Raw genomic sequence first — 23,117 nt, forward strand, 5'->3', positions numbered from 1 at the left:
CGCGCCCGGGCCCCTTGGAAGCCGGTCTAAAGGCAGACAGTGCCATTCCTTTGCGCTCTTACTTGGGCTGGAAGGAAAACCTTATGGAGCCCCCACGCCTTGACCTGAACTCGATTAATAGAGCAGAAACCACCCCTGTTAGCAGGGGCAGAGCCGAGGCACCAGGTTAGGAGATAGAGAGGACTTCAGGGCGGGGAAGGGAAGGGGTGGGAAGGAGGAGATGTAGCTGGAGTTAACCTGAGGCTCCTCCCTGATCCCCCACCACGTGGTCACAGGGCTGCCCCTCGGGGCTTCACACCCTTTTCCTGTTCCAGAACCAGCCTTCCCCAAAGTCCCCGTTTCCTGGAGGCCCAGACCTAGTAAAGTCAGCCCAGTGTTGGGTTAATAGTTTAATGCGTAACCCCTCCCAGGGATATACGTATTTCAAACACAGGCAGCTGGAGGAAGCTACACTTTTAACCAAAGAATGAAATCTACCAGAAACTGCCCATTGAAGGGCAAAGGTCCCCCCCCCCCTTTGTCAGTGAGGTCTTCCTGGGCAGCCCCATTCAGATGCCATGACCTTGTCAGACACCTCCCTCTGTCTGAGCAAACTTTGCCACCCCTGCCCGGTAGAACACTGAGTTCCCACCAAGCCCGTGAGCTGGAAGCAGGGTGATGTGCTGGGAGACTGTGATCTGGGAGAGGGTGGGGATGGAAGGGAGGACAGGAGGGGGTCCTAGACCCCACCGAGCATCCCATCCCAATCCACCGACGCCCAGGATGTGTGCCAGGCCAACAAGGAAGCAGACAGGACCTACGGTGATGACTTCCTTCTGGGTTTTGACACCTGCCCACGTCTCTAAGGGGAGGAGTCAGGCTCCCCTCTGCTGTGGGACTTGTGGGGTTCAGCCCGGTCCCTCCACCTGTTGTGTTCACATAGCGGGAAAGCTGCTCTCCTGAGTTTATGTTACCTTATCTAGAACCAACTAGCCGAACAGTGACAAAAGGTGTGCCCGGATAGAGTCACAGGGACCAGCCATTGTTTCCCTGACTACTAGTAAAGCCACATGGCATTGCGACTGTGTGGCGTGGGAAATGACAGAGCTACGTTTTAGCTTGCCTTACACGTCAGTGCCCCGTCCCCAGCCCGGGCATCAGAGCCGTGTGAAGGCAAACTAGTGTTGAAGTGGCCTGGTCCATGCTGGACTGAGAAGCTTAGGAAGGCGGCTGCCATCTGCCCGGTTAGATGGCGCCCCCAGGCTGACCAACCAGCACCGAAGGCTGGAGATGGTTAGCAGAGGGCATCCAGGGATAAGTAATGGGGGTAGTTAGCAGAGTGGATGCCCTCTGGGGTGGCTGAACCAGAGACTTCCCTGGAGTGTTGAAATACCCCGGCAGATTTTGTTCCTGTTCTGCTCCTTGTTTGATGTCTGGGCCCAGCCTGCGGTGTCCAGAGTTCTAATACTGAACAAGCTATTGAAATCGAGGCCCCCTAATGGCCGTGGTGTATGTTTTTAGTTACAGTGAACCCCCTTCGGGGCTATATCTGCCCTCGAACCCCAGGCCTGGACGGGAGGACGTGGAATACTACCAGTCAGAGGCGGAAGGACTCCTGGAATGCCACAAATGCAGATACTTGTGCACTGGGAGAGGTGAGCCACTGGGGAGGCAGTTTGGCCATTCGCTGTCGCTGGTGGTTCTGGAAGGGTCTCGACTGGTAACGCATAAGTTCAAGCAGAATTGGGTTCCTAGCATTTTCGTTCCCATTCCTGCATGAGGTTCTTGTTTTCTAAAAAAAAAAAAAGAAAGTAGAAATGCCTGAAAGGTGCAGCTAGATTTCCCAAGCCTCTCCTCAAAAGTTCCCCAGGGTCTGCTGAGGCCACATTTGCAGTTTTTAAGCTCCAGGTGAACTGCAGGGTCTACAGGTAGAGCCAGCTCTGAGCTGCCAGCTGTCAGAGAGCTGAGGTAGAGAAGTCACCTGGAGGGAGCAGCTGGGTTGCAGTTCATAAGAGATCTGATGCCCAAACTCCATTGTGGCTTTAAACTTGGCTGAGACTCACAGTAAGAAATGTTATTTTACACTCTGACCAGGTACACACACACACACACACACACACACACACACACATCAAGAAACAATACACGAAGTGCATGAGTAATTTCTATTCTATTCTGTTTCATAAAAACAAACAAACAAAAAACACACTTATTGGCACCCAGAATTTGAAGAAACAGTTAATTAATATCATGTGCCAGCTCCATGTGGTTTCCCAGAGTTCCCATGCCGGCAGCGTCCTGGCCTTGCCAGCAAAGAAGGAAATCTGGTTTGTCAGGGTGATCCCTGATGGCGCACATGACTGGCTGGGAAATTTTCCTAGGCTGTGAATGAGTAAGGGAGGGGAAATTTCTCCGCCCGAGGGAGAGGAGTCATGGACCTTACACCTGAAAATGTATTTTAGGAGGATTACAAGGACATACATGATTATAGGATTAGATGGAACTTTCACTGAGGGGCTCGAGGCAATCCTAGACCAAGAATCCTCACGTCAGTTTACATATGTTGGCACAACCGCATTGCTTTTAATTCTCTCAGCAACTGCTGAAGCTCAGAGAGACACAGTAAGTTGCCCAAAGTCACACAGCTGTTAAACGAAAGAGCTGGACTGGAAACGTAGAGCCTGACGCTCAGGCCTGAAATGGTTTACTTGCAGGGCCTTTCTTCTTTCCTGGATGATATACTAGTAAATAATAGGAATACACCAGGCTGGTTAACAGGTTTCTCCCTAGAAATATGTTTTCTTCTGTGCTTGATTTACCAAGAAGAGAGGGCAGAGCTTAAGGCTCCTGACCAAGCACACCCTGATTTACTACCTTTGATTGCTTCTGGCTATTTGGCTTTGGGCCTAGAGGTTGGGTTTCTGAGTCAAGATTGTGAAAGGATGATTCACCAACAAGAAGCTAACAAACGAGGGCTTATAAAGATCTCTGTGCACGCAGAGGCCCGTAAGAAGTACACAATAAGGTGTTGTGCTGACAGAACCAGCCATTAAACACCAGGAACTGTTCTCCAGCAGGAAATGCATGCCTGGAGAAAGGTCACCCGTCTTAGCGTCCATCTTTTATGATCTCTTTTCCTTGTCGACAAAATCATACCCTCCTTCCTCCAACAAAGTGGCAGAAGTGGGGCGGGGAAGGGGGGCAGCTGTGGCCCCCTGTAGCTTCCAGGGGAGACCCTGAAGTTGAGCTATGAATCACCCTAACTTAAGACATTCCGTGGAACGCTGAGAATGCTGACAGAAAGAGAGAGGCTCCCAATCCACTTTTATGGGCAGAGACTAAAATCATCAGATGCTGAGGATAAAGAGCAAATACAAATGTGGGTAGCAGATCACCAGGAACCCTGTCTGTGTGTAGGTTGTGCTCGCTCATGATTTGGAGGGACAGGTGAGGCGTTACATGTTCCCTGGGAAGAAAGTACATTTCCTGCTCCCCTTCCGGCTCCCCCAATTGGCATTTGGAGCAGCTTCTCCTTCCCTCTCACTTTAGTCCCTTGTGCTCAAATCATCATGGAGATGACCACAGAAGACCTAGGCCATGTAAAAAGGAAGTTGTTTAAAAAAAAAAGAATTTAAAAAAACCAACACAGCATGATGATGTTTGCATTCCGTTTATAGCCTTACTTGCAAAGCATCTTTAAAATTTAATTTAATTTTCTCCCAGGAAAGTTGCAACCCCTAGAGTCAGTGGTGTGTGTCTCTCACTCGGATCAGAGCCTGGAGATTGGAGTTTTGAGGTGGCTTCCCACAGCCAGTGGCATTGACTTGTGATCACGCTGGAAAGATTCAGGATGGAGACTTGTGGGGTTTCCCCCCAATTACTATTCTCAGCCCCCCCACTCCTTTTAGGTATTTATTTAATACCCTAACCCAGTAATTATCTGAACTAAACTTACACCACGATTTCAAACCACGTTTGACTTTAAGAGTTGTTAACTCATTAGCAGATCTGATGCAGCCCAGGTCGGAGGAGGGAATGCCCACAAATGAACTACTGCTTCTCAGGAGAGAGGGGCTTATCCGAGAGCCCGATTCCTTCAGGGGCAGGACGCCCTGGAGAGCCTCTGAGCCTTTATTTTTAAAAACGGAAACCCCTGCACATCCCTCGTGGCCTTGGTGGTTCTTTTCTGGTTCTTTTAAATCTAAAATGGGAATAAGCACCTGTGGGAGCTCTAGTCATCCCCACACTCCAATAAGATATGTATAGCATGTATTTGGTCCCATTAGCAAAACATTGGGAAAAGCCTAAATGTCCTTTACATTGGAATTTCTTAAAGTCATCGCGGTATTCTTTACATCCCTTAACATCATTAAGTAGATACATTTTTGCTGAGATAGAAAAAATGTTCACACTACATTCTTAAGTGAAAAAGTGGGTTATATAAACAGTAGACAGAGTAGGACCCTGTTCTTACCTAAAGAAGGAAATAAGCAATGGCAAAACTATGTATATACTAGAAGCCTAGCCCGAGAAATCTCGCAGCCCCGCCCAACCGCGCACGCAGCCTCCTGGTGATCATCAGTCTTTGGTCGTTCCACCATGACGGTGTCATGACCAAGGGGTTTTTATAATAGAGATAGCAGAACAGTCCAGAAGAAAAACTGTGTGTGTTTTTTTTATTATTGGTTGGAATTTAGTTAAATTTTACATGATGTATTTTTGTTTTATCTACATTTTTTGTAAGGATGTGTTACTTTTATACTTAAAGAAAACAATGCTATTTGCATTTTAGGGGGAAATTCTAAAGTGTAAAGATATTTGAGAGCTCATCATGTCGATTAGAGTGTAGATAGAACAGCTTCCTATACAGACCAAGTGGACCCGGCACAACATCTGGTTCTCTCAACGCAGGGAGACGCTGACCGCCTGACCCCTAACCTCAGAGTCAGCTGACCACCACAGCCCCTCCAGCAGCGCAGGTCCCAACTCAGAAGCACCCAGCGTCATGACTCTGAGACACACTAGAGAGTACACAGCTGTATGAAATTCTAGAAAAGGCAGACCTCCTACTGGCTGAAAGCTCATCAGTGGTTGCCTGAGGAGGAAGGGGAGGGATTGACCACAAAGGTCAGCTTTCCAGGGAACTTTCTGGCAGATGGAATGGTCTGTATCTTGGTGATGATTATGTGATTGATTACCTGCCAGACCCCACGCTGTGTGCTGAGGGTGGGCTGTTTTGTGAGGGTGAGTTATCTCTCAGCAAAGCTGGTTTGAAGGGAGCAGCCAGCTTTGCTCGATGAGCTGGAGCTCTTTCCATGCCTGAAGAAGCCAGGGGCCCTGAGAGAATCCGCTCTGGGAAGATATCAAGGTCCAGGCGTGCCCTTTAGGAAAACTAAGGAAACCAAAGTTACACTGTAAAGCACACTGCGTTCAAGTCTAAGAATAAACCCAATTATGTCTCTTTAATTCTGTAATGGGTTTAATTAACTTAATTGCCCCTATTTCTAATACAGGTGAACCATGGTTAACATTTTGAGGCGTATCTTCCATACTTTTTTTTCTAACTTCATTATTATGTTAAGTTCTATATTGCAATTTCCTTCCAACTTGGAGACGTCTCCTCTTTCAAACTGAAGAGAGCCACGAAACAAAGCTGACGGGGAGAGAGCCACTTTTCAGTCTTTCTGGCAGGGCAGGGCTGGTGCAGAGCAAGTTCTTGCCTTCCGTGGAGGATGCCTCTCTCAGCTCACTGGCCTGCTTTCTCCAGCATCGTCTTGCACCCCACCTGGGGCAGGCTGCTTTGCCCTCTTTGAGAGTCACTCTTTTCAGTCCAAAGTATCTCTGACATCATTTCTGGAGACCACAGTTCCCTGCTGCCATCTACTGCAGCTTTGGCTGTTCGGGCCTTCCAGGGGGCAGAATAAAAAGCCAGCTGGGCCGTGGCCGGTGTTGCTCAGTTGGTTGGCCATCATCCCAGGTACCAATGCGTTGCCAGTTAGATTCCTTGTCAGGACACATGCCCAGGTTGCGGCTCGATCATACTTTGTAGGAGTCGTGCAGGAGGAACTGATCGATGTGTCACTCATGTCAATGTTCCCCTCTCTCTCTCCCTCTCCCGTTCTCTCTATAAAAATTACAAAATCTTTTTAATATTTTTAAATTGATTTTAGAGAGGAAGGGAGAGGAAGAGAGAGAAACATCAGTGATGAGAGAGACTCATTGATTGGCTGCCTCCTGCACGCCCCCTACTGGGGATCGAGCCAAAACCTGGACATGTGCCCTGACCATAATGGAACCCGGACCCTTCAGTCCGCAGGCCAGTGCTCTATCCACTGAACCAAACCAGCTAAAGCTAAAAATAAAATCTTAAAAAAAAAAAAAAAAAAAAGCCAGCTGTGCCCTAACCGGTTTGGCTCAGTGGATAGAGCATTGGCCTGCGGACTCAAGGGTCCCAGGTTCGATTCCTGTCAAGGGCATGTACCTTGGTTGTGGGCACATCACCAGTGCAGGAGGCAGCTGATCGATGTTTCTCTCTCATCCTTCCTCTCTGTAAAAAATCAATAAAATATATTTAAAAAAAAAAAAAGACAGCTGTGGTTGGCGCTGCCCCAGGGAAGATAGCCTCGCGGTGGGCATCTCCGAGTGCGAGACCGCATCTCAGAATGGTAACGCGCCCTTCTTTTGCAGCCTGCTGCCAAATGCTGGAGGTTCTCCTGAACTTGCTGATCCTGGTCTGCAGCTCTGTGTCTTACAATTCCACGGGGGGCTACACGGGCATCGCCAGCCTGGGGGGCATTTACTATTACCAATTCGGAGGGGCTTACAGTGGTTTCGATGGCGCTGATGGGGAGAAAGCGCAGCAGCTGGACATCCAGTTCTACCAGCTCAAGCTGCCCACGGTCACGGCGGCAATGGCCTACGGCGGAGCCCTCATGGCCTTCTGCTGCCTCCTCATCGCCTTGGGCGTCCTGCGGGTCCCGTGGCATTGCCCCCTGTGGCTGCTGATCGAAGGCTCGCTGGACATGCTCATCGCTGGGGCGTACGTGCCCGCTCTGTACTTTTACTTCCACGCGCTGTCGGCCGCCTACGCCTCTCCCGTGTGCAAGGAGCGGGAGGCGCTGTACGAGAGCAAAGGCTACCGCGGCTTCAGCTGCACTTTGCATGGGGGAGATATAGGCGCTGGCATCTTTGCTGCCCTGGGCATTGGGGTCTTTGCCATGGGGGCCGTGCTGGCCTTCAGGGGTTACCGCAAGGTCAGGAAGCTCAAGGAGAAGCCTGCAGAAATGTTAGGGTTTTAGGCTTTTAAAAACGTTCTGCCAAATGTAAGTGATGTAAGTTCCTCTGAATCTATGGGACTATGTTGCGGAACTTGCCAAGGCTTGACAAGTAACAGGCCAGCTCTGGGATGCTGGGCGCAGCCCGGGTTGCGTGGACTGTCATTCTCTGACATCATAAGCCTGGTTCAGTCCTCTGTTGGTGAGGGACTAACCAAAATTCTTTTTAAAACAAAAACTGGAGCCTGAGACCCACCAGGAAAGGCATGTGCTGCAGCAACGTGCACTTCTTGATTAATAAAGGGAAATGATGAGTGAATTTAAAGAACCTTGTCTTCAGAGTTCAAGAAAAGCCACATTAGACACAAGACATCTCCGCCTGAACTCTTCTAGGCATGGCTGTCTTAAGCAGATCAGCCCCTGTATTTTCCACGCGGAACTCCGCAGTCCTTCACTTCCTTCGTGCCCTGGGTGCAGGGTTGGCATTGCTGGGAGGCTCCTGTAAAATTTAAGTTGGAGGTAGGCGTGGGCTGAGGAAACAGGAATCAGATTAATTCGCTGCAAAGAAGCTATTCTAAAAGGCCCCTTACCATGGCTTTGAAAGCTCAATAAGTGTTTTGTACCTCTTACAAGTGTACCATTGTACGAAGACTAAAACCCGGCGTCTGGAATTCAGGGTCCATGCAGAATTAAAGAATGTCAACTTTTTCTCAAAAGAAGAATGCTACTTTTGACCAGACGACTTCATGGGTTCTTATTACATGTTAAATTGTGACTTATAGTACATTACAATATATTCTTGGTACAACTGAATATGTTATTTGCTTTATTTGAGTCTAATAAACTTCCAAAGAAAATTTTAATTTAGAGGTGATGGCTCTCTTTAAAATACATTTAGAATATTCCCTTAAATACAGGCAACATCACATTTAAGAGGCGAGTTCCATTTGGGTTTAGAAAAGGAAATAAGCATATCTATATGCTTAGAAAATTTATTGGAGAATACACAAGACAGCATGAGCAACATTTGCTCCTGGAGAAGAGGAAATGTAAAAATTGTTTTCATTTACTGCTTGGCTTAGATAAATAAATACTTGGCCTGCTCTCCTCAGGGTGCTCACATTTGCAGTGCAGAGGCAGACGTGGGTGTATGATTAGGCACCAAGGCAGCCTCAGTGAGAAAGCCACTACTTACAATAAAAATCTCACGTTCAGAGTCTCCACTTCCCTCTACAGAGCCCTCTGCTGTCCTAGCGTCGTGTTCCGTCTCACCAGAGACCACTGCTGGCTCTGCTCACCTGTTTCTTTCCTCCTGGCGTCTGTGTCCTGCACTAACAGCTCTGGGAATACCTGGGCCTGTCTGATCCTATAGCTAAGCCAGGTCGCCTGGCTGGAACTGTGACAGCAGTCAGTGGCCATATGCCTTCAGCAGATTGTTGCCGTCAGTGGGTTGGTTGACAAGATGTAGATTTGTTCCGTTTCGGCCTCGCAGATGTTTGCTGTATGGGTCACGAGTCCACTGTTTGAACAGACTCTGTCCCAGAAGGAAACATTCAGGTTCCCACATCTTGTAGGACAGGAGTCCTGTTTCTCCACAGGGGGTGAGGTATTGCCATGTATACGTAAGGAACACCAAGGCAGAGACAAGGGGAGGGGAAGTCACTCCACGTGAATTAGGCTGGTGTCTGGGTCAGTTCACACGCTCTGCTGGAGGGAGAGTGGCCAGTAGCTTCAGTGTCGGGGTGGAGGGTGGCAGTTCTGACCTGATGTTAACCTCAGATTTAAATGAGAGGAATGTAGCTTCTTAACACATCGCGGACTAGTCATCTTATTGCTAGCTTTACCCAGTGGCCAGATAAGTTCCTATTGAACAAGTACAAAAAACGTTTTACATAAATGTTAAAGGCACGCTTTAAAATGAAATACCCATTGCATTTGGAAGTTATTGATTACATGTTCTTACAAGCTAAGATCTTTTTCAAGTATGATCCTTTGTAAAACACTGTGTAATGTGAAGCGAAAATTCTCGTGACCCGTCCGCTTTAACTGTCGGGGCCCTTGACTGCTGTGTCCCGTGAACCTCGTAGGAATTCGTGTAGGCCCGGCAGGAGATAGGATCAGCAAGCCCAGTAGCTGTTGCCTAAGTACGTTAGACAGAGATACTGGTCATCAGCCACGTGGTTCAGAAACAGCGTGGTACGCCTAGCGGATCAGAGGGTTTTCCTGACTTCTGAGAAGCCACGCTTCTCATACCTTTATCCTATTCCTAAATCTCTAAGCCCCTGCCACTTCATAAACGTTACTGAGCAGCATCACCACCCGCTTGTAGAACATTTTGTGATTCTCCAAGTATTTTCATGTGGGAGGACAGGCAGGCATTACTGCATTGCTCAGGTGAAGTGTCTGGGGCTTAGAGACGGTGACGGGACAAGGTCACAGGCGGTCAAGAGCAGGGACGTGAACCTGGCGTCCCCACCCCAGGTCCACATGCCTTTCTCTTAGTTCGATGTCTGAACCCTGGGAGAACGGCAGGAGACCTGCCAGCAGGATGCCGTGAGGAGCCCGGGGCTTCTGTCAGTTGCACATGAGAGCTGACCTCTGACAAGAAGACATTCGTCTCCTTTCACCTGCTGGCACCTGCTGTCTCATGGCACGCGTAGGTCCTTCAACTTGTAAGAAGCCCCCAAGGAAACATCAGTAGGACCCTGCATAGACTGGTATATCCACCCAGTGGGGTTGGAGGCCACACAGCGAGGACTATGAACTCTGTAGGAGCTGATCTGAAAACCTCTCTGGGAAGAATAAATGAAGAAAGCAAGATGCAGAATAGTAGATGGGGTGTGCTTCCTTGTGAAAGCCAGGGAAGGGGGATGGGAGGCTGGTTTGAGTGTGTTTTTATTTGCATGAGGGAACGCTGTGAGTTATATCAGAAAATCATGAAGGTGGCTGGGGGTAGAGAACAGAGTGGACAGAGACACAAGTGATTTTTCTCAGTTTATATCTTCTTACATCATTTTGATCTTTAAAAAAACTTTTAAAAAAAATACATTTTTATTGACATCAGAGAGGAAGGGAGAAGGAGAGAGAGATAGAAACATCAATGATGAGAGAGAATCATTGATCGGCTGCCTCCTGCACACTACCCACTGGGGATCGAGGGCGCAACCTGGGCATGTGCCCTTGACTGGAATCGAACCCGGGACCCATCAGTCCACAGGCCGACACTCTATCCACTGAGCCAAACCAGTGAGGGCATCTTTAAAAAAACCTTAAAATGTGAAATAAATATAGATTCATAAAACACTGCTGTCCTGGCTGGTTTGCTCAGTGGTTAGAGTGTTGGGCTGCCAACAGAGGGTCTTGGGTTCGATTCCCAGTCAAGGGCACTGACCTGGGTTGCAGGTTTGATAACCCGGCCCCAGTTGGGGCACATGCGGGAGGCAATCATTGTGTCTGTTTCACATCGATGTTTCTCTCTCTCTCTCTCTCCCCCCCCATTCCACTCTCTCTAAAAATCAATAGAGAAAATATTTTCCAGTGAGATAAACAAAACAAAAACAAATTGCAAAAAATAGTAGAGATCCTGTGTACCCTATTCCCAATTTTCTCCAATGGAAACATCTTGCATAACTATAGTATAATATCACAACTCTACAAAGCTTAGAGGTCACCATTTTACACGCACTCATGTCTTTGTGTGTAGTCCCATGCAGTTTTATCACGTGTAGATCCGTGTGGCCACCATCATCATCAAGTCTAGAACTGTTCCCTCATCCCTTGTGTTCCCCCCTAATAGTCACGCGCATGCCCTCTCCCCTCCCCACTCCCACTCATCCCCGTGCCCCAACAACCACAGCTGTGTTGTTCTCCATCTCTATCATTTCGTCATTTTGAGACCGTTACATAAATGGCATCATACAGTGCGTAACCTTTTGAGACTGGCTTTCCCCCCCGCCCCCCAGCTCGTCATAATTCTCTTGAGACCCATCCACTTTGTTGCCTGTATGAACAGTTTGTTTCTTTTTACTGTTGATTATTCCTTGGTATGGGTGTGGCAGACTGTTTAACCATCCGCCCACTGAAGGGCATTTGGGTTGTTTCGGATATTTGGCTACTACAAATAAAGCTACTGTGCACATCCCTATACATGTGTAGCCCTGTTTTCATTTCTTTAGGATAAGAATCCAGGAGTACAGTTCCAGGGTCACACGGTAAGTGTAGGTTTAATTATTTTTTTTTTTTTGTAAGCTGCCAAAAAAATTTTCAGGGTGACATTTTGCTTATTCAAACATATGAATATTGGAAAACAATCCAAGGCTGTTCATGTTGCATCTGACCATGTCCTTAAAGTCACGTCACAGGATTTCTCTGGCCTGCCCTAGAGAGGTTTCCTGGGTGCGTGCTGTCCGTGTTAAATCCCGACTCTCTCCTCCTAGGTGTGGTGCAGATAGTGGAGGTGATACTGAATGGGATGGTTCTCATGTGTATCGTGGCTTCCTACTTCGTCCTGGCTGGATTCAGCGCCAGCTTTGCCAGTGGTGGCGGCTTCGGGAACAACTATTACTCACCGTTTGAGGGCACGGAGCTGGAGCAGGTCCGGCAGCTGGACCAGCAGTACACAGTCCTCCGGGCGCCCCTCATCTACGGCGGCGTGGCGGTGTCCCTGGGGCTGGGTGTCCTCACCATGGGTGTGTTACTCCAAGGAGCCAAGAGTCTCACCAAACTGCCAAGGAAGTGGCTCGTCCTGGAGGCCGCCTTCAGCCTCCTGGCCGCAGTGGGCTACTGCGTGGGCATCGGCGTTTTCCTCCACGTAGCCCTGCGGATCAATGCCACAGACACTTGCAAGAGAAGAGAGAGGCTCTATGCCCGCAAAGGCCTCACCTGGATGAACTGCCAGCTGGCAGGCACCGACGGGGCAGCAGCCACCTTTGCTTGTCTCCTGGTGATAATGTACGGAGTCAGCGTGGTGCTGGCCCTCCGGAGCTACCGAGAACAGAAGCTCTACAGAGACAGCCGAGAGCAGCACAGAAACTACAGTGCGGGACCGGAGTACCTGTGGTCCGGAACACTCTGAGGTCTTCTTCTCAGAACCTAAATGTCAGCCAGCCTCCCTGGTTCCTCTCAGAAAGAGGAGTCCTTTAAAATCGCACAGTTGACGACTGGTGTTTTCACATACAGGATTTTATAAATGCTCGCTTTGGTACCGATGCAAAGCTAGATGGCCATCTCATTTTTCTGACAGGGAGCTTTTCAAGCTCAAAGCTTGGAAAAAAAATCTCCCCCACCTTTGCTACAAAGAACATCAGAAGTTTGGATATGCACTTATGGTCTGGCTCCCGCACCAGATGGTAAGGTGATGATGGCTAAGTAGCCAGAGAAATCCTGAAAGTTGAGAACTACACATCAGGGGTAGCAGGCCTGGCGTTCTAGTAGGAATATCTCACCCGTCTCAACTATTGAGATTCACCAAAAGAAACATGCCATACCCCCTCCTATGTGGTCCCAGGAGAATGCTTTTAAAGCAGTTGTGTGACTGAATTCTAAACGAGTCATCCGACCCTCTCCTAGAGGGAAACTGTTCTGCCCACAGGGCAGTGTGCCGACTGCCTGGATCCCAAGGAGCGAGATGGGAGGCTGGGTTTCTGACACATGAAGAGAGATGCTTGTAGCATGCATGTTCCTCCTTGAGATTCCTGTATTAGAGCTGAGAGAAAATGTCTTGGGTTTTATTGCCACATTCCAAGTTAGTTTCTTTTTGTTGCAAGTCACTCAACTGGAATTCAGCCTTCCTGAAATATTTTTCTGAAATATGGGGCTCCCATAAGTCATACACTTCTTGCCCGGCTGGGATGACTTAGTGGTTGAGCATCGACCTATGGACCAGGAGGTTACGGCTCGATTCCCGGTCAGGGCATATGCCTGGGTTGAGGGCACGATCCCCAAGAAGGGGCGTGCAGGAGGCAGCCGAATGATGATTCTCTCTCATCATTGATGTTTCTATTCCTCTCTCTGAAATCAATTAAAACATTTTTTTAAAAGTCATAAACTTCTTAAACGTGTTATTTATTTCAAAGATCAAGTTAATTTTACTAGACTATAAAGCAGTGATGGCGAACCTATGACACGCGTATCAGAGGTGACACACGAACTCATTTTTTTAGTTGATTTTTCTTTGTTAAATGGCACTTAAATATATAAAATAAATATCAAAAATATAAATCTTTGTTTTACTATGGTTGCAAATATCAAAAAATTTCTGTATCTGACACGGGACCAGAGTTAAGTTAGGGTTTTTCAAAATGCTGACACGCCGAGCTCAAAAGGTTCGCCATCACTGCTATAAAAGGTTTTTTAACGACTTCAAAGATCAAGTAGTTAATTTTACTAGACTCTAGATGGTTATGGGAGGCCTCTTCATTGCTGCTTTCCCTGCCAGTGTCTACAGAGTAGATCTTCAGAGATAGATTATAACCTCTCATGACCCTGAACTGTTTTCATAGTGCAACAGATCATGAACACTGAATCTTAAAAATAAAGTTCTTTCAATAATTTTAACCTAAAGTTTTATAACTGTTCTTATACTTTACGTCTCAGATTTTCAGCTCATGTCAGATACAACTGCAAATATATGTTATATAAAGTATAGAGGGTTTTTTCCCCCTAATTTTCCTCTTGCTTTTCAATCACTATTTTTTTCAAATAATTTTTTATGGTCACATTATAAACAAGATCAAACTATTAATAAATTCAAACCAAATTTTTAGAAATTTCTGGGAACAGCAATTTTGACATTATTTATACAGAAAGAAACCAGCAAACATAATCCTGTTTCAACATCTACCAAAATGACTTAGAAAATTAAGTCAAAGCCATGTTCCTCTAATATGTTTTCCCGCCTGCCTGTTTGCTGACTCTCCTCCCTATAACATAGTGCCTTTCCTTGCTCCTCTCAAATTCTCTCAATAGCTAATTCTTACAGAAACTATCCCAGCAAAGGATCAAAACGGAACCTCTTCCAGAAATGGGAGATTATCTAGATCAGTGGTTCTCAACCTGTGGGTCACAACCCCTTTGGGGGTCAAACGACCCTTTCACAGGGGTCACCTAAATACATCCTGCATATCAGATACTTACATTACGATTCATAACAGTAGCAAAATTACAGTTATGAAGTAGCAACGAAAATAATTTTATGGTTGGGGGTCACCACAACATGAGGAACTGTATTAAAGGGTCGCGGCATTAGGAAAGCATTAGGAAGGTTGAGAACCACTGATCTAGATTATACTTTTACAAAAAGTAAAGCCTAGAGCAGTGGTTCTCAACCTTCCTAATGCCGCGACCCTTTAATACAGTTCCTCATGTTGTGGTGACCCCCAACCATAAAATTATTTTCGTTGCTACTTCATAACTGTAATTTTGCTACTGTTATGAATCGTAATGTAAATATCTGATATGCAGGATGTATAATTATATATGTGTTTTCCCATGGTCTTAGGTGACCCCTGTGAAAGGGTCGTTTGACCCCCAAAGGGGTCTGGACCCACAGGTTGAGAACCACTGGCCTAGAGGAAAACAAACAACTGGAAGTCTACACTGTGAGGTTAAAATACAAACATTTGTGCCACAAAGAGGCGCTTCCACTCTGTCACCCTCAGCCCCACAGTTTTCGCAGAGCAGTGAAAAGTTTAACCACAGCAAAAATCAGCCCACCCCCCAAAAGAATAACCGTGCACACTCTTCTCCCCTAGCACGTATTCCCAGGTTCCCTAAACCATGTCCCGTGTCTGAGTTGTGCTTGATAAAATGAGGACTTGGGCCTGTCTGACACCAACGTTGTGTCTAGGCCCAGCTATAACACTGCTCCCAAGATTCAACTCCTCTCGAGGGATTGGAGCCCCATCGTTCACTGTGATCACAACACCCACGTCTGCAGTTTCCAACCACAGCTTATTTCCTACCACTTGGAGGAGGCAGGTCAAGATTTATCATTCACATTTTAAATGAGGAGACCAAAGTTCAAGGTTAAGTGGTTTCCACAGTAGCTAACATTTTGCTGACTGCTCATTGTGCCAGATGCACTACTGAGCTAAGGTAGCATTTTGCATCATCTCATTTAAGGTCACAACTTGAGAGCTACGATTTCCATTTAACGAGAGAGAGAGAGAGAGAGAGAGAGGCAGGCCTTGGAGAGGTTAACTTGTCTAAATTCAAACCTTCTAAATAGCAGAGGCAAAACTCAGGACCAATGACTCACACACTGGAACGTGTTGTGACTAATGTACTCGCGTGGCCTTCAGTGTACCGGGTGGGAATTGTATCACAGGAAGCAGAGAACACACTCAGGAAATTTCGCTTCTGCCCCGTGGAATAGCGAGGTGTGCGTCTGATGGAACTGAGGTATTGAAGTAGATGGTGGTGATGGTGGTTGAACCCAGTGCACTGAAGGTGCTCAATGAATAGTTGGTGAACCAACTTTTCAAAATGTTTGCTCTGCTAAGGAAACTGAAGAAGGACTTCAACTTGGACTTCACCTGGAGCAAGAGGTAGCTAACCTTGCTCGAAGTCTAGAGATTTGGGAGACGTCAATGGGGATAGAAGAGAGGAATAATTTAGAGGCTTACCTAGATTATAAGTATTTTATGGGCCAAAACCTACCAGTTATGTCTGAAGTTCTAATACCAAAGCCATTATTACACTATACCAAACATGACGGCCAGATTACCCACTTAGCTCCTCTATCACCATCAGCTCTGATTTAAGAGCTGTGGATTGTTTACAATTGAGTTTCCTTGAGTCAGCTGATCACCTGCATGTAAATAAGGACCATGTTTCCTGTCTTTGGAATTTTTTTTAAAAAAAACATATAAGCCAAGTCAGAATATAATGTTTCTTAGCATAAAAAAATCTTTATTGCTATTTCAGCTTAAAAGATGATCAAAAATATTTATTCTGCCCTTAACTCATAGCTTCATAGAGTGCCATGGAATGTAGTTTCATTTGTTATCTTCCCCTAAAGCAAGAAAAAGCAGAAAAATCCTAATGGTGTTTTGGGTAAGAAACTAATTCTACATACAAGTTAGAGAAAATTACAGTTGCATGCTAAAATAAAGTATTTATAAAATAACAGGTATTTCATTTTAAAACAAAGCCATGAAAAAAGATATTCCATTTTATTTTATTTATTATTGTTGTTATTGTTATTTTTTACAAATAATAGATTTGCTGCAACATGCTCTGGCTCATATTATTGAATTAAAAAATTTAACACATTTCAAAAATATCAAAAATACACTATAATGAGTCTTAGGACTACAATACGACGATGATTGCACAAAACCGTAAGATAGGAACTCACTGTTTGGGTGACGTCCATTGGCAACAGTGAGAGAAAACCCATAGCGTCTGGGAGAAGTGCATGAAATTAGAGTACAGGGAGCTTATGTGTGATTTGAATGATCACCAAATGAGGGAAACAGAGCAGGATTTACTGTAGCTGCTTTTCTCAATCTAGGAAGTGCTTACCCAGCTATGGGGCAAAAGTCACTACCTGGAGAGAAAGATTAACTTGCCTCCATGATTGGGGAGTCTAAAAGGCCCCACCCAGAGGGAAGTAAAAAGTGACACAAGACAGTTCTATCGTGATGCTGCAGACATCACTGAATGGCTTGGAGACTGTTTAATAATTGGTACATTTATTGATAACAGCCAAGTGCTCCCTTATGGAGGTCTCTTCATTAATAATTATTGAGTAGAGACAGAAGGTGAGCCTGTGGCTTCCAAGTACCTGCTTTTGCTGAAGGTCTACATGGGAAGAAGAGCATCACATGATATTCAGTAGATCAGCCAAACCTAACTAACTGGCTCCATCTCCTGAAAAATAGCACTCGCTACAAACAATTAGAATAGCACCCAATGATTACCACGCTGCTCGTGTTGGCTCTTCTACACACCAGGAAGAGGAACTCACAAATGTATTGCACACATACTCACACTCACAGTAGTATAATAAAACCTTCACTTGCATTAGGAGTGGTAATTCAATGACTCTATGGTAGCACGGTAGCTCTGATATACCAGCATTCAAATGTTCACATATATTCCCGATTCATGTGGATAAAAGGAAGAATACCATGGCTGCCAAGACGCGTGTATTTTTCTTTCTTCCATAGGACTGCTGAACTGCTCCCATCAGTAGGAGTGGTGTTATTTTCAGAAATTCTCTTAAACTTTTCTATTAAATGGGAGGTACACACGGAGACCTGAGAATCATGCAGAGGCCAGGATCTCTGGACTAGAGATCAATGGTTCTCTGCCCACCTGGGGAACACATCCTCTGGGTAAAGTCCTAGGAAGTAGGTTACATTCACCTGGAGACAAATTACTGTCTTTCACCACCTGACAGTCTAATCGGTTCACACAATGACTGCAAACGACCTCACAGGTCAGAAGATTCTGTATATTTTTGGTAATGGGCTATGGCCTTTTTACCCTCTGTGTTAATACAGAGCAATTATAGAGAAAAATGAACTAAAGGAAGTTACAAAAAAGAATAAATAGTTTTGGTATAGCCTATATTAAAGATATCCAACACAACTTAATATTTCCTGAAAATAAATCTACCACACAGAACATCTGGAACTTCGGAGTTCTTCTGACTGAAAGTAAATACATTTAACTTCTGGAAAAGCCATTTCAGAAGTGGGTTTCGTGATGGTTCCATTAAGGGTGAGTAACAAAGAGAAGACAAGAAGAAGGTTCACAGATAAAGGGCAATTTTTAAGAGACTATACTATTAAAGTGGTATATTCCCAAAACAACTTTCTCTTCTAGACAACATCACTATTCTATAACTCAGAGCTTCTGCTGTCTGGGTAGAAAGATGTTTTACATCACCCATCACTATTATCTTGGGTGTTTCCTTCATTTTCATTTTCCCTTCACTTTTTTTTTTCCATTTTCCTATATAAAAATAAGGCAGCAACACACTATTGTTCCCATCTTTCTAACAGCACCTAAACTTTGTATGAACTACTATGTTCCCCACTTCACATCAAGACCTGAGTTCTAAAATTCTGCAGTAGCTGACCAGTAGTTTGACACAGGGAAGTCAAGTATTCCTGAAAATTTGGGGACCCAAATTCAGATTCTTGAGGGGTTGAACTTGGTCACTGAAGTGGTATGGAATCCCCCAAGAGTGTATGTACCCCACCAAAACACGCATGTGGGTATGGGGCCTCTGAAAGGGTGAAGACACATGATGACCAACCATTTGTGGACAGGACCCTCCTTACGTATATTTCAACCCTATCTTTAACATTATTGCTCATGAAACAAATTAAAAATGGTTCCACTCTGCTTTCTTTTGAATTGTGAAAGTATTCTAGAAATCATTCAAAGCATAGTCCCCATTGGGTAAAATCAAGCAGTGTCAAAATTTTGTAGGAATAAATAGAAAGTCATTTTCCTACGTAAATCTTCTAATGGAATAGGCAACAGAACAGAAATATGGAAGGAACTGCATTTTGCTAGGGTTACGTGGAATGTGCAAAAAATATAGTAAACCAGGTTTTCTGTGAGCTTAGGATTTTTAAATTCTTTCTTATATTAATAATTAAACCCAGTATTCTCAAACCATGTGACGTGGATAAGCAGTTTTCAGTACTCTGTTAAACACTAAAGAGGTGAACTCTCCACTCACTTGCAACATTTTAGAAAACCATTCCTAAGCTAGAGTAAGAGAAGGAACCTAACACCTGAGCTCCATCCATCCTCTGTTCTCATTCAGCCCGTCTGTTCCGGGTCATCTGCTATAACTCACCGTTACTTGGATGTGAGCAGCATCAGCCTTGGCCCTACACACCAGAGGCTGACGTCCACTCCATCAGGTGTTATGAAAGAGGCCAACCCCCAAATGCCCCTCTTGTGACCTGCTGGGAAACTCCTAGCAGGTGTCACATTCGTTAATAGCTTTTCTCTTTTTTGTGATTTGGGGAAAGTAGTCTTAGTCTTCACTTCTTTCCCATCTTCATCCCCACAAGCTTTTCAGGAGCTTTCACAGTCTGACATCCAACAATTAAATCAATTTCCCAGGACCCTGCCTAGTACCCTCATGCAAGGCTCCAACACCTGATGCTCATTCTACCTATGGAGACGAAGGTGCTGGGCTGCCTCTAAGAAGATTGGCTCGAGTGCAGATTTGAAAATAAAAAGTTCACAGTCAATGAAAAGTGCTCTCGTTACATTACATACATAAATTATCTGTTTGATTGGTTCTACATTTCCAATAAACATCATTTTGATAGGCTGTATTCTCGTAGAGAAGAATGAAAAGTCATGTGACTAGTCACATCACATCCCATCAGTAAGGTTGAGATATAAGGTGATTCCTCTGTCATAGAGATCCATCAGCAGCAATCAGTAAAGGGAATCATCTTCAGTTATTTTCCTCCACAGAAATAGTCCCTTTCCTGCCCAGGCAGGCAAATTCTCAAAATTATCCTAGGAGAGAAAGGGTTAATGGCAGGTGGCAGGACTGATACAGAGCAACATCTGCTTTCTTCCCAGTAGCTCTGGGAATCCCAGTGCAGGTTAAATGTGAAACTTAACACTGATGGTGTTTACTAGCTTATCCAGAGAAGACCCTGATAGCTCTCACCATTTTTGGCTCCAAGTTCTACCCCCCTCATCTATGGTTTAGAAATGCAGAGGCAAAATGCCTCTGGAAGGGCCCCCCACCCCGACCCCACACAGCCTTCCCTAACACTGAGCTGCTGGGGAGGATTACAGTGCTGTGTCAAACTCCTCAGGGAGCTCGGTCCGATCCTCTTCAATCAGCTCAGGCTCGGGCCTGCTTTCCTGGTGTTGCTTCATTTGCTCCTTCACTTCTTCTTCCAGGTCACGAGGTACAACAAACTGATCCTCTGGCTCCAGCTGAGTGGGGGCAGCAAAATAGCCCGTTTTCTTCTTGGGTGCTTCTGTGGCCACTTCAATGAGGTTCAGGCTGTCTTCCAGGGGTACAATCGAGCCATTGGAGAGTTTCTTCCCATAGAGACAGGAGGTGGAGGGAGACTTCTGTAGCTCCATCTTGTCCTTGCTCATTGGCAGAAGTATGCCACTGTTCACACTGTTCTGTCTTCGGATCCCAAAAAACAATCCTCTCCCATGCTCCTCAGGACGTGGGGCGGGAGAATTCTTTGGGAGCGTGGGCGAGTTCTCCCTCCCCCGACAGCAATGGATATCCACTTCCACTTCTACTTTGCTGCCATTGGTTATGACCCCTTCAACGGGCTGGTCGTCGTCACTGTCCAGGCCATTGTCAGACTGGTTACTCGAGAAAGTCGCACACGAAGGCTGGCGCTGAAACACCGCAGAGGTGGGGGTGGGATGGAGGCTGCAGCGCCTCTCTGGCCGAGGGAGCAAGCTGGCATCCAGGCCAGCAGTGTTATGTTCATCAGAAGCAGTGGATCCCACCTCACTGCTCACCTCTGACGTGGACATCTCACTGCTGAACTCAGAGGCGATCCCACTGCTGGAGGAAGGAGTGGTTGGCTTGAGAGGGTCCTTGATGGTGGTGGTTGGAGCAAATCCCACAGGACCTGGGAGGCTGAGCCCATTCATCTCACAAGTGCAGCCTTCCTCCCCAATGTTCAAATAAACCACTATTGCCCCCACATTGTCCTGACAACCGTAGCTCTGGGCTAATGTGCACAGCTTCTTGGCAGCTGCTAATGGGTCTTGTACGTGACGCACTGCACTGACAGCTTCTGTATACGACAAGTGTTCCCACAATGCTTTGTTTCCCAGAATCAGCAACTCGTCCTGAATGGTAAGTGTAGTGGAAGAGATGTAGGGCTTGGGGAGGATCCAAGGGTAGAGGTATGTACAGCCCAGCATCCGGGTGCAGCAGGTTACCCCATTCACTTTGTTATCCTAGAGGCAGCAGAATGCAAATTTTGAAAAACAAGCAGCAATGACATACAATTCATATCTTTCTATCTCACAATGCTTAGGGCTCTACAAAAAACAAACACAGAACTGACATCTATTATGGTTTTTCCTAAGATCTGTGTAATTTTAAATGGCCTTACAAAAATAAATGTATAAAATTCTAAAAGAACAAAATATCAGATGGTTATACTGAATAGTTCAGAGGACTAAAGATAAAACCAATTAAAATGAAGTGGCTAAAAGGCACCTCAATCTCAAAAGGTATTTGCTTTAACATGAAGTAAAGACCTCAGCATGTCCTTAAATAGAAAGACACCTGTTAGAAAAACAAGAATCAGAGCTATCATTAATTCTCCATCACTAGTATTCTCACAGAGGCCAGAACTCAGATGGGTCACTAAAAATGATTTCTCATTCAAAGGCACAGTTAGGAATGAAAAGATTCAGGAAGATATTAAATGACTAAGGCAATCTTTGTGGCTAAAGCATTAAGTAATCTCCAAAATTATTTAGCCTAGAAAAGGAAGGTCTGAAATCTGTAGTAAATTTACCTACTCTGTAAGGATTTTAACCAAAAATGAATAACAGATCAAGTCACAACTGGTATAATTCCAAACTTAAAGGAAAAGGAAAAACCTTAGTTACAGATGGGAATGTTCATCTGCCAGATACTTGATACTTATTTCTTTTCAAGATAAAACCAAGCAAAACCTCTAAAGCCATCAATATATTTACTTCAGAGTTGCAGTCATTATCTGGGTGAAAATCCTGGCTCTCTATTTACCAGAACTTATCACAAACACTAAATTTTATTTTCCTCAACTGTAAAATGGAAATAAAAGCCATTCTTTCATGGGTGTTATTATGAAGATTAAACAAAATAATGAAAGCACAGTGCTTAGCAAATAAGCAAACAATAAATATCTGTGGTTAAAATAATGTTTATAAAAATATTTCCTACTTGTCTAGCACCCCTTCCCCCCCAAAATCGAAACAACATTACTAAATTCTGTAAGAATAGACTAATCAAACAAAACATTCTTTTAATCTTTCATTTTTGTTTTGACTGAAAGACCTTCCTAAGACTATAATGCCTCAGAGTTCCAGAATCTTCATGGTATCAACCACATTGTGATATACTTTTTTTGGTTTTGTGCTTCCTTGGATAAAATCTAACATGGATAGTCCTGACAGAATTCTGACAGAACAGACAGCCCAGAAATGGACCCACAAATACAGCCCACTGATCTTTGACAAAGGAGCAAAGGCAACTCCATGGAGAAAGGGCAGTCTATTCAACCAATGTTGCTGGAACAACTGGACATTCACATGCAAAAAAGAAAGAAAAATAACCTAGACATGGAGCTTACACCTTTCCAAAAATTAATTCAAAACCGATCAGACTTACTGAACTTCCAAAACTTCCAAAAGATAAGACAGAAAGAAATCTAGGTGACCTTGGGTTTGGCAATGAGATTTTAGATACAACACCAAAACATGAACCATGAAAGAAAAATAAGTGGGACTTCATGAAAATTAAAAACTTCTCTGCAAAAGACACTGATTAAAAGAATGAGAAGACAAGCCACAGACTGGGAGAAAGTATTTGCAAAACACACATCTGATAAGGACTTGTATCCAAAATTCACACAGAGTTCTTAAAGTTCAGCCATAAAGAAACAAACAATTCAATTCAAAATGGGCAAAAGATCTGAACAGAATTCTGCTTTGCAGTAAACAATGCTCACATGAACTGCTAAGGTCTCTTTGAAAGCAAAAATGTTATGCTAATTTCTAAAACAGAAGAAAAACTGCAAAATTGTGGAGATACTGATGCTTCATTATTTAAAAAAGAAAATATAACCAAAGCATATAAGCCAAATACAATTGTATTATGAACAGAAAAAAATATTT

General features: G+C 44.9%; 2 protein-coding genes across 4 annotated transcripts in view; one reads left to right on the forward strand and one right to left on the reverse strand.

The window, feature by feature from the left end:
- The first annotated feature begins 268 nt into the window (after nt 1-268).
- Nucleotides 269-13,177, forward strand: MARVELD3 (MARVEL domain containing 3). Of its 2 annotated transcripts, none has more exons than XM_014529156.1 (3): nt 269-654; nt 1,501-1,634; nt 11,690-13,177. In XM_014529156.1, exons 1-3 carry the CDS (start codon nt 467-469, stop codon nt 12,325-12,327), a joined length of 960 nt encoding a protein of 319 aa, XP_014384642.1. In that variant the 5' UTR covers nt 269-466; the 3' UTR covers nt 12,328-13,177. The 2 variants fall into 2 exon arrangements, with proteins under 2 accessions (XP_014384642.1, XP_014384643.1); XM_014529157.1 differs by lacking the exon at nt 11,690-13,177 and adding an exon at nt 6,667-8,116 and having other exon boundaries at nt 279-654.
- Nucleotides 13,178-16,137: 2,960 nt separating this feature from the next.
- Nucleotides 16,138-23,117, reverse strand: part of PHLPP2 (PH domain and leucine rich repeat protein phosphatase 2) — a 74,027-nt gene continuing 67,047 nt past the window's right edge. For both annotated transcript variants that reach the window (XM_014529155.1, XM_005881163.2), the window contains one exon: nt 16,138-21,185. In XM_014529155.1, the coding sequence (XP_014384641.1) occupies nt 20,037-21,185 (1,149 nt within the window). In that variant the 3' untranslated portion in view covers nt 16,138-20,036. The remainder of the gene's footprint in view (nt 21,186-23,117) is intronic.

The sequence above is a fragment of the Myotis brandtii genome, unplaced genomic scaffold (assembly GCF_000412655.1).
Source record: "Myotis brandtii unplaced genomic scaffold, ASM41265v1 scaffold670, whole genome shotgun sequence".
Lineage (NCBI taxonomy): Eukaryota > Metazoa > Chordata > Mammalia > Chiroptera > Vespertilionidae > Myotis > Myotis brandtii.

Bases quoted from the DNA above. Each gene is read 5' to 3' on its own strand.
- MARVELD3 (XM_014529156.1), top strand. From the start codon at position 467: ATGAAATCTACCAGAAACTGCCCATTGAAGGGCAAAGGTCCCCCCCCC. The intron at 655-1,500 runs GTGATGTGCTGG...GTATGTTTTTAG, and splicing joins GCCCGTGAGCTGGAAGCAGG to TTACAGTGAACCCCCTTCGG. The intron at 1,635-11,689 runs GTGAGCCACTGG...CTCTCCTCCTAG, and splicing joins ATACTTGTGCACTGGGAGAG to GTGTGGTGCAGATAGTGGAG.